At 43.3% G+C, this 11,881-nt stretch overlaps 1 protein-coding gene across 1 annotated transcript in view; it reads right to left on the bottom strand.

Moving 5' to 3' along the window:
* The window catches only part of tenm1 (teneurin transmembrane protein 1), a 174,446-nt gene that overhangs the window by 33,787 nt on the left and 128,778 nt on the right, over positions 1-11,881 (bottom strand). Inside the window, 3 exon segments of the mRNA XM_031858162.1 lie at positions 6,002-6,234; positions 10,535-10,555; positions 11,308-11,560. Of these exon segments, the coding sequence (XP_031714022.1) occupies positions 6,002-6,234; positions 10,535-10,555; positions 11,308-11,560 (507 nt within the window).

The raw sequence follows: 11,881 nt of genomic DNA, 5'->3' as shown, positions 1-11,881 counted from the left end.
ACACACACACACACACACACACACACACACACACACACACACACACATACACACACACACACTTCTCTGTGGATATCAGCTGTCTGGGGACCAGTCAACAAATAACAGATAAGACCTGCACATGGCAAACAACAACCAAACTCCCAATCACTGGAGTCACTCTCTGAACTCTGCTGTCCAAATATAGACACGAAACGCAGACAGTCACTTTTTCTCTTTTTACATACACACAAAAATTATTTATCAGATGTTTGTGTAAAGAAGAAAAGAAAAGGAAAAGTAGCCCTTCATGTTGTGAACAGGAGTCCAGAGATGCGAGCCAAGGCTGTTGGGCCCTGCGGGACCGACGCCTCTTTCATGTCAGACATGGGATCCATCCTAAATGGAGCAAGGCCCTTTTATTTACCGAGCTAATTGACTGCAGTTGTGCATGTGGAGCCAACTCTACACAATGCCCCAGATCTTGTATTCATAAGTGAGTGTTTGAAGGACACGAGATAATCCCTGCAGTTTACGCTATGGAGAGAGACTATGAACTTGGACAACGGTGGCGTGCTTGACAGAGCTGCAACATTGTTGGCTAAATCAAAAATGACGGATTACTATATAGCAATATGTAATAATGTTATGTGTCACGGCAGGACTACTGCCGCTATGTCAACACTGGGGCACGGGCATGATTCATAGCAGATTCAAAGGAAGGAAGGAAGGAAAGGAAAAGAGAAGGAGGGGAGTGGAGAAAAAGAAGGAAGGCTCTAATTTGGAGCGAGGAGCTCACTAGAGGACACGAGACAAGATCAATGCCGGAGAATCACAGAGCCGAAGCTTCAAAAAAAAAAAAAAAAAGAATATAAAAGTAATGGACGGATTTCTCTGTGAAGTCTACCACTCATTACCATTGGTAAGAGGGTGCGGGGAGGAGGATGAGTGTGGGCTGTGGCAGATGGATGACAGGGAACCAAGGGGGCTCCAGGCAGAGATCTCCAGAGCCTTTATAAGAGCTGGTTAGTCGGAGTACAATGGCCACGGAGCCTGTGAAGTGAGTCAAAGAGTATAAAATACCTGGTCGTGTGTGAACAGGGGGAGTCGCGGGACAGAATATTCTATTACTGTACAAAGACGGCGATGCAGCGTGTTCTCACGTAGATGGGGCACGTACGCTGAGAATAACAGTCCTCACATCATCTGTCGGATTGCGGCCAGGAATCTGCTCCAATCGTGTTTGTCTCTCATCTTCCTCTTTCGCTTTTCATCCTCCTTTCCCTCTTCTGTCTGCACGAAGTCAGGAAGTTGGGGGTAATAAAAAGTTCGGCTATGAAATTTGGAGCTGCCTTGTATTAGGAACCGGTGACATTCGATGAATTTAGACACTGCTACATTTGTTTACCGCGCACCACCATCGACTGGCGGCCTGTCTGCCTCCGACGTCAGACTGCATTGCACGCGCAGGCTGAGTGTGACTGACAGGAGAGGCCGCGCAGGACTGTGGGTGCAGCCTGAGTGACAGGCCCGCCGCCAAATCTCCTGTGCGGACCCGGGGACTACGAGGGGGCCAGGTGTGTGTGTGTGTGATCGGTGAGGGCAGTAAACAGATTATTTCCTCTTCCAGGCTGCACAGGTACAGTGCAGCGGGAGTCCGCACAAGCCCAAACTAGTCCTATTAAGGTCTCCCCAGACTACAGTATATGCTATCAGCTATATAATGATCTGGTTCCACAGATGCTGGGTGGTGGAAACCAAAACAAACAAAAAAGAGTAATAGAAGACAACAGATGAGATGCTTCATGATGCTAGGAACTGTAAACAAACATTTCAGAATGGTTTTAGTGAGTTCAGTGACACATAGCAACTACAGCAATCCTTTTTGTATCTTTTTATTCAGTCTTAGTGGTGGAAAGGTGGTTAAGTTATAATTATTGAATAATTAACAATAACTCATTAGCCAATCGGACATGATCGGGACATTGATGAATGATAGATGCTGCTGTTCCATCACCCTCGACCTTGTTCTCAATTCTTACTCTTGTCATTTTCTCCCTCATTCGTATTCACCGTCATCATAAATATTAAATATATTAAATATATATATGTATATATTATATGTATATTATATATATACATGCCTGGTATTAGTGTAATTTTAGTTTAATCGGTAAGATCACTACTGCTTCAAGCCATAATTATAATAATAATTAGTGCAAGTTTCACATTTAGTTATCATTTCAACCGTAAGAAACATAGCTGAAAAAACCGATGTCATATAAATGAATAACTACAGAAAATAGATAAAGCACATCTAAATAAAACGTTGCTCATCTCTTAACACTAAAGTTGGTGTCAGGGTCCAAACCGTTGCACTTTGTGAACACACACTTGGTGTTTACATTTTATTCCTAAAGACCAGAGCACTGGATAAAAAAAAAAGATCTCTCTAGCCGCAGCTTTCCTGTGGGTGACAATGCCTTACTGATGACAGAAGTCAGAAGAGACCAGTCAGACATGTTCCAGCTCAGAGGCGGGTAAGAATAAAGGAAATAAAGCGGTAGTACTGTACACCAGCTGCGAAGCCACGCTGCTGGAATCCACTCCTGTCAGCTGATAACTAAGGGTGTAATGATTAACCAATTTGAAATCGACACTCTGGGCTTAATGTCTCAAATATGTGTGCATTAATTCAAATAGCTTGAACTGGGCTAAAGCTAGGAGGGACTCAGGGCTTAATCTGCAGATTTTTCTGCATTAGGAAAGCTTAATAGGACAGGCGTGTTTCTAGTTTAACTTTAGCACCTACTGGTGCCATTTTCTCTTGCAAGTCAAGGGAAGCCATTTACAGCGTTCCCTATTAGTCAGGCTATTATTGTCATTTTAATAAAAAAGATCATATATTTTCCCTTGTCATGTAAAAGGGAATATATTCCTGTATTTTTTTATTATGTGGAGAGCTTTTACCCATTTTTTGCTGTCAATTTCCTCAAAAGTACAGAGACATCATTCCTCTGTACTGAGCTGCTGCTGCACGCTGTTAAAGCCCGGTGACTGTTTGGGGCGTGTGCGACTGCTTGACTGACATCTCCCTGCCTGCCTTTTTTCCCCATCCCCTACGGTGGGACAAATTACACCCTTCGTGGTATACGGAGGCTGGCGACCTCGAGGAATTCCCGGCACAGCTCCATCCCCCTTCGACCCGATGCCCCGTTCACATCATATGGGATGGATGGTTGTAACGGTGAAATGTTCCCGTGTTTACGACTTGGCTGTGTGAGAGCCAACTGACAACATACTATTATATTCATTGAATATCAATTATGTTGATTGACAGGCACAATATGGAGGAGTCCGTTTGTTCGGTTTTCAGGCACTTTCGTATTATTATTAGGTGCCAAGTCGGATATATCAGAGCTTTCATAAAAAATGTCCAGTTGTAATTACGCAGGGAAAGGTGTCTTGGCCAGGCGGAGAAGAGTTCATGAGTGAGTCTGCTGCAGAGTATTGTCTAAAACAATATGCTGATGTGCTGATTGGCAGCACTATGTTGAAGCAAACACGGTGAGGATGCGAAGGAGCCTGCAGAGGAGCTGTATTGACCCAGGGGCAGATTCTCTGTCCTTCAATTGAGAATTCAGTGACGTTTCTGACAATAAATGGGTTTGCAATGCACAGCAGAACTTCTTTTTCCCAAGCAGAAGTCCTCAAAGCGGGTATGGAAATGTTTTAATCAGCTCAAGGTAGGGTTTGTTCCAAAAAACTTTGGAAAGTGCAGCACGACCTCCTGTATGTCAAGTTTAAACACCTCCAGCTTCCTGTGAAAAGCACACAGCACAGACATGAGGCCACTGTGTTGTTTCTACCCTGAAGCTTTAAAGCCACTGTGGTGGGATGTTACATCCGGCAGATTTCATTTTATTTTTATTGTGCAGGACACAAATTTGAGATTTTGCGTCTTGTTTTTTTAATGCTCAGACAGAAAGGGTTCGAAAGCATTGTGCGAATGGCCCCAAAACAACGCTCCAGTGCCCTGCCTTTGCAGAGCACCCTGACATTTTTGTGTCGGAGCAAATCATCAAAAGTTGCACCGACCTCTGTCAGAAATGTGTCTCATCGCGGTCGTCGTGACTTTTGAGTGCATTCCACCCAGACTAGCACACGGAAAACAGGGCGCGTTATGTGGTGATACATCAGACCGGGGCGTTGCACCGATCAGGTCACTCATGCACTCTTTCATTAGTTCAGTTTCGGAAAAAGGGCCTCTTGTGTTGGCGTAGGACTCATGCTACCCTCGGGCAAAACAAACGCGTACACCTTAGCCCATCATCCCTAAACGCACGGTTTTCATTGTAAGCTTTCTTTCTTTTTTGTGTATCGGCTAGTTTGAGTATGACGGTTTTTCTGTTTCTACCTGGAGCTTCTACATCTGATCTGACAACAGCCTTGCTAACTGTGGCTGAATAACGACAGGCGAGAGCGATGTGATAGCGACGACCGTTCGAAAGCGGTCTGGATCAGTTTGCTGAAAAATGTTGTTCCTGGTCCAGACTAAATTGTTTTGCTGTCCGGATCTGGACCTGCAGTCTGCGTATTGACTTTGTATGCAAAGACCTCATTTTTACTTGTCATAGCAAGAATAGCACAGGTGCAACTAATAATGTTAATGATGGCCTCATTCCATTGAAGTGTCCCAGTAAGCCAGCATGCACAATACCAGGGTCCCGAAAGTGGAACACCTGAATGGACTGCTGCCATGATTAGTTATAATAGTCACACCTGTGTTTTCCCTGAAGTGACACGGCAAAATGTTTGGCCGTGGAAAAAAAGGTCTCGCAGTGCTTTGGCACAAAGGCAGAAAATTTACTTTTACAATTATTATTATTATTTTTTAAGGTGAATCACATAAAAAACTGTAATTACCTTCGAGAATCAAAGATAATCACTAAAATTGGATAACTGAAGAGTGGGAACATTAGCTTTGCCTGGTTAAATCACTTCATATTAAAAAATTTAAATGTTGATGACAGGGCACAACCAGCATGAATCCATCACTCCGTCCTAGCTGGTGTACACAGCGCAGGCTGCTGGTGGGGATGTGTGGGGAGGTTTTGTGGCAGAACACAGTAGGGGCCTTGAAGCAATTAAACATAATTTTAATTCCACGGCATATGTGAATATTTGAGAGGTCACAGTGAAAGTGCCATTTTCCAAATGATATGAGACGCAGAGCTTTAAATGATTGTCCTTTCAGTCAAAACACAACACAGGAATCAGTCATAACATCAATATTTGTATAAGATTCACGCCGCAGAAAACTGATATTCTATATAAACATGTTTTCATTTCAAAGGGAAGAGAAAGTCAGCAGCGTAATTTAGAGAATAAATCTATTCACACTCGACTTGTACTGTAATTATCTCCTTCTTTTTTTTCCGCCAAAATGGAACATTAGTTCTCAGTGCTTGTTATCCAATAATTCATTTCAATTTGTACATAATTGAAAATGTGGGGAGTGGAAAGAACATTTAAGATGGGCAAGAATCTAGTAGGTTTCTGACTTTATAAAACAGCAAACACCCACAGGAAGGACATGACGCAGGAGGAATGTATAGATGCGGATATATTATATAAAATGACACATGTTGTATGACAGCATTGTGACTGAATATAGGATCGATGGATGTGCTAATGATCCTATTTTTTTAATACTTTACTTCCAGGAGAAAGACAGATCTGGGCTTATAAAAGTGACTTTTCATGAGATTGTGACAGAAGTTTCTGTTTCCCGTGATGATCTCAATACTGGTTCTAAATGTATTGCAGTCTGCAAAATCTACATTTTTTTTTTTTCTTTCAAAATGAAATCGGGAAAATATTGAATTATTCCAAAAGTCAGTGTGAGGAGCTGCTTCAATACATATTATTGACCTTCAGAAAACGAGACACGGACTAGTCCTCCGGCTCGGTGTGCCACAGAATCACAAACACTTTAGATGTGGTGTCGACATTCTCCTACCTCGGGGGTTGTTGAGCGCAGCTTCGGCGGCCTTCCTGCCCTCTCCGCAGTGGCTCTGGTCGAAAGGGAGACACTGCTCCCCTGTCCCGGCCACTACCTCCAGGTTGCGAGAGGGATCTTTCGGCTGGCCGAGGTTCCTCACCCGGTACACCCGGCGGCTGCTGGTGTCAGACACGTAAAGGACCTCCCCCATTGGATCCATGGCCAGGTAGTACTTATGAGCGGGGCTGGTGCTAGTGAGATAAAGTGTTAATAGGGAATTCGGTTCGAAAGGAAAGATAGTTTTAGACGGTGGCAAAGGTGCACTTTCCAATGACATACAGTGTTCCAAAGAGCATTTAGTTTGGCTTTTTAGAAAATGTTCATTTGTTTTCCTACTTACCCAAAGTGAGACTATTTATAAAAATAATAAGCAGCATTCATGACTAGACAGCACCATCAATTAAAGTGAAAGCATTTAGAGGCAATCAGGACATCCCAGTGATAAGCATTAGTATGAGAGACTCTGTTCCTGTGCTGGAACAATGTGAATGGCACATACGGCCACATTAGTAATCTCATTGTAAGGATGTTTGGCAAGAAGAAATGTTTCTGGGGATACTAATTACAAAAGTATTCAACCAACAGCGTGTGTCTCCGACTGACTGATAATCCCATGCAGCGAAGCCAAACCGAGCTAATCTCAACACATCTTCAAAAACACTATGATCAAATCAAATGAGAAAAAAAAAAAAGTCCCATTCTGTGTCAGTAGGAAAATTCACCACACAAGAACTGTAAACACTTTACACACGGAGAACTTAAGCCTATAGAATACTGTATACTGAATAAACCTGACGATCGCTTTTCTGCATGTCATGTTTAACAGTTAAATAATACCAATAATGTATGAACAATGCATTCACACCTACCACAGCAAAGGAATATTCTTTTAATATCAGGCTGGCTCATTTATTCTTTATTCAAATAAAGACATACGGGTTCAGTGTGTTCCTCTGTATGATGCTCCCCTATAGCATCAGTACAGAAACAGCAATGAGCTACGGTTGCTTACAATAATGTCAGGAAGATTGATTTTTTATTCTTGCTGTGATTTTCAAGTTGCTCGTCACATGTTCGTCAGCATAAATGTGCCCGCATGTCAGGAGGCGATAAGCACCTTTATGTATAAATGTATGTGCAGAGCGGAACTGCAGAATTCATGCATTCATCAGTCCTACCAACAGCTGCATCCTCATACTTGTACGATACGATACCTCTGTTGTGCATATTGAGAACAGGTTATGCTTATACGTTGTCTGTGTTTCTGTCTTTGGTTTTCATGTGTTCTATATTAATTGTGATAGTTGTAAAATGTTGTCGTCGTTGGTTGATTTTTTTTTATCTTTCACTACTATTGCACACAGTCCAGAATAGTATTAAGCACAACTAAACTGAGAGCGAGAGGAAAAACAGGAGGGAGAATAACAGGGAGAAAGGGATAACATGCAACTAAAGGTCCAGACCCAAATTAAACCCAGAACATTCATATAGCTAAATTTGTCCCGAGCCAAATGAGCCGTGCAGACACGTAATTATCTTTTGTTCTAGCTGTAATTGTTTGTTTATGGGAGGTGAAGAGAGGACAAAAGACAGGAACTCCATCCAGCGTAAGGCTCGACAATACAACATGTTGTGTGGAGGAAGGGCCACGGCACGGTCTTATGTAATTTTCATACTGTTCTAATAAGACTAAGCCTCGGGCTTTAGAAGGCGCACCATGAACGCTGACTTCATTTACCCTCACGTGGACTGTGAGCTGTATACTGTTCTCCGTGTAGGAGGAGTGCTCACACCGTGGGCACGTACCCGTGCAGAGGACACTCGACTTGCTTCTGTTCTGTACATTACAGTCTGCAGTTCATTCATTACAGAAGACCTTCGGATATTGTCGGGGTGTTGTTGTGTATTATTGAGACTGGAACACGGCGATCGCAAAAAAAAAATAACGTGAGGGAGAATTAGCATTTCGTCACAACGAATCTAGATCCAAGTCAAAGCCAAAGACACACCGTAACAGTGTTTTTAAAAATGATCTTGTCAATTAAAAAAAGGGAAATTAGAATGTCAAGAAAAATATTGAGAGTTACGGATGTAACTGCGGTTCTATGAATCCTGGATGACGGCCAAAGGTGGAGCTCAACACTGGACGGCTAAGAACTCTGGCGGCAGGTAAGGATGAGGTAGAACTCTCACATCATGCTTCTGCATAGTCTTCCTCAATTAGTATATTTACATTTTCTACAGACATGAGACCTTTTATATTTAACATTTTCTCACAGGTTAAAAAACAATTCTTATAATTGTTGGTGTGCTCTGGACCGGGTGTGCACACCGTAAGGCTATTCTATCTATTCTAACCCTTTACTCTCTTCGGAGAAAACTCACTTTCCGACATTCGCCTGAACTTTCTCCCAACCCAGTAAAAAAAAAACACTTGCAACATAGGCAAGGCTTCTGTCACTCATCCAGTCCAGTAAGTGCATAACAGTTTACAGAGCTCTGCACTGAACTGCACATACATAATTTAAACTTGATCCTGAGAGAGTTCCTCAGAGTTTCAAAGTGTGCCACTGCTCTGAGCGGCCCATCATATTTGTTGGGCCTCTTGAAGCCGCAACGAGCGTTGCGCTGTGCATATGGCTGATTACAAATCACCTGACCTGTCTTTTTCTCAATTAGATGCCCACGGCTCTGAGTACATTCATCCAGCGGAAGGGAAATGAACAATAATAACAACCAGCAGCAAAAAACAACAACAACCTGCCCTTGTTCGCTCCACACAAAATAACAAAGCAATGATCAGAGTTGATAGACTGTGATCTAGCTTGTTCCCGACTGTCTCTCTGAATCGACCGTCTGGGCTCTCAGATACTGTTGTACAGGACCTCCTCCCTTATTTGCTTTACTCCTCGCTCAAACTCTTGACGGCGGGGAGTAGACAATGGTTTCACGGTGAGTACATCCCATATTGTCTCCCCTCGGAGAACACCTTGTTTTGAAGCCCCGTCGGCTGATAGGCACTTTGCCGGGAGAGACCGCGGAGTGAAAAAGCTTTGAAAGTCGAATATGGATGAATAATTAATGCATTTGGACTTGGGAGAACAATAGTATGGAATAAAAGAGAAACATTAACATGCTTCTAACGGCAAAAAGCTGCTGCGGAGGAAAACAGGAGGAAGCAGGAGCTGAAGGAGAAACCTCCAGGGTTAGAAAAGGATATCCAAAGTGCCTTCAGACGAATTCAGTTGCTATAGGCTTACACCTGTGGTTCATAACATGACGTAATCCAACGTGTGCCACCCCCCCCCGCAGCTCTGTGGGAGTGCCCCTTCACTGACACCAGCTGTCATGTCCCAGGTGTGTTCCTATGAATTCATTGTAAAAGTTGATATAACAGTAGCTTTGACAATATTCTTTTCGTACAGTTGAATGATTTCAATTGGTGTGACAGAACGTAGTTTAATTTAGTCGATACTTTGGGTGGGTTTATTTTTTTCAACCAACAATTTCCAATGTTTATCGATCTATTTTAGTCATTTGCAAGCTGTTTCAACTTATTCTAGCAAGGTAACGAGTGTTATGCACTCTTAGGCCCTGTCTACACGTATACAGATAGTTGTTAAAGCGGATATTTTCCTCTATGTTCTGGCCCTGGAGCATCTGTTGAAGGTATGAGGTATCAGTACCACTGGTAGGGAATCACTGGTTCAGGCTATACAGAAGAAATTCATCATGGTATTCATCTCAGGCGCATTTTATATTTTCCCACTCGCAGACACATGTTCACACCCACACGTACAGTACCAGCGATAAACACACAGCCTGGTTATCCTTTTTTTGCATGCTTGGAAACGTTGGCATGCTGGAGATATGGCGTCTTGAAAAATCCTCTCTCGGATAAACCCTCTCCGTCTCCCATACAAAAACCCCCACAAGCATACACACACAATTGGCTTGATATAACCCCCGATAACAGCGCACACACACACACACACACACACACAGACCCTGTAACATCTGTCTAATCTTCTGTCGAACATGGCGTACAGAGCTCACACCACCATCGAGACTCGGGTCCAGGGACGATGTCGAGGCCGCGCAAGGCCTCGGGCTTTTAGCCCCGGCTCAGGGAGCGAGTGAGCCGCTGCATCCTCCAAACAGACTCCCAGTAATCCCCGAAAAACATGAAATCCTTGACATTTTGGCAGATTTCCAATTTGCAAATTTAATATCGCCTGGTGAAGATTTAAATGGGGATTTGATAGATCTGACTGCAGCCTGAGTATATGCAGCTTTTCCGTGTGGTGCGTTAGTGGGAAGAGAGGGAAAGTCAGGTCAATGCAATTACGCAATGTGCAGCAAAACAGACCAAGATGAAGTGCTTTGGGGGATTTTTGCAACGTGTCATACCCTTGACACATGTAAGTTCTGTGTATGTGTGTGTGTTTTTGTGCAGGAGCACAAAAGGAGGTGTTAATCACTAGTTCTCACCTGTGTCGGGTGTCCCGGTTCCTGATAATAAGCCATAAAGGAGTGTTGAAAAAGGAGAAAAGAGAAGGTAAAAAACAATCATTTATGATGCTAACGAGAGTCACTCTGAACTTCATAGGCTACAGTGACTCAATTTTCCCCTCATAAAGTGGGATTAGGGTTGATTTAGAAGGCTGTATTGCTTCACATTAAATATTAACCAAAACAGGAAGCTTTTTAACATTTCCTCCCAGAGGACAGGGAAGTATCAAACGCAGACACTATGAAACCTTCATCTGAACCAGAAATATTAGTCAGAGATACAATAATAACAGAGAATGAGAGAGTAAAGTTACATAAGGAGAACACTTTACAGGACAAATGACTGTGCAATCCCATCGAGATTCTACGCTTGAGAAAATACAGAAATAGAGGATGTAGCGCCTGCAGCGCAGTAGCAGATATCATCGTCATAATCCACAGAAGAAGAAAAAATATCTTTGTTTCACAGCAGAGACTTTCACATCCTTAAGAGGTAGATTAGAGGATGTGATGTCTGAATCTCACGCACTCTGCTTTTGCATGAAGACAACCGTCAGAATGTATTCTGTTGAGATCAAACAGATCACAACCGCCGATGCCAAACCAAAGCTAACGCCATACTAACCCACATCAGCTGAGCTCATTTATGTTGCGATTGTGCTCTCAATCCCACTGCTTCCTACCCACTGTGGGAGATCCCCATCAAGATCAAGTCTACTCCTATCACACACAAACGCGATCACGACTCTCACTTGAGCTCCAGTATGGTTCTGGTGTATCCGTCAGGATGGACCCTGCGGATGAAGTTGAAGTCCCCCACGTAGAGGGAGCCGTCGGGGCCGGTGGCCAGTGCCACGGGAGCAAACAGCATCATGTCCCGTGCGGCCCCGCTGCAGCTCGGACCGCAGGGGACACTCCGGTAAAAACCGTTCCCCATCACGGTGCTGATGACGGGAGGCTGCTGGGAGAAGAAGACGTTCTCTCCGTTTCCCTTGTGAAGGATTCCTGGGGAGGGAAGAAGGAATGCGATAAATACCTCAAAGGCCCCGACAAACACCTTTTCTCTATCGGCTTCTCGCTACGGGGGATGGGATGCTGCGTGAGCACGACATTCAAAGTTTGAAGAGTTTTGGTTATTCCACAAGACAGACTTTCTGTATTTCTTTTTGTTTAGTCTGCGCTCCTCTCGCTGGTTTTAAGTGGGTTTGGAGTCATTTGGAAAAAAGTTGACACTTGCTTCTCTGCAAGCTGTCAACGAATATTCCAAAATCAAATATATATTCGAAGAGTAAAAAAGAACAGATATTCAAATATGAAAATGTGTGA

Source organism: Anarrhichthys ocellatus, unplaced genomic scaffold (genome assembly GCF_004355925.1).
Source record: "Anarrhichthys ocellatus isolate YVR2014 unplaced genomic scaffold, GSC_Weel_1.0 scaffold19, whole genome shotgun sequence".
NCBI classification, from domain to species: Eukaryota; Metazoa; Chordata; class Actinopteri; order Perciformes; family Anarhichadidae; genus Anarrhichthys; species Anarrhichthys ocellatus.
Note: the sequence above shows the minus strand (reverse complement) of the source record. Positions and strands in the feature narration are given on the sequence as shown.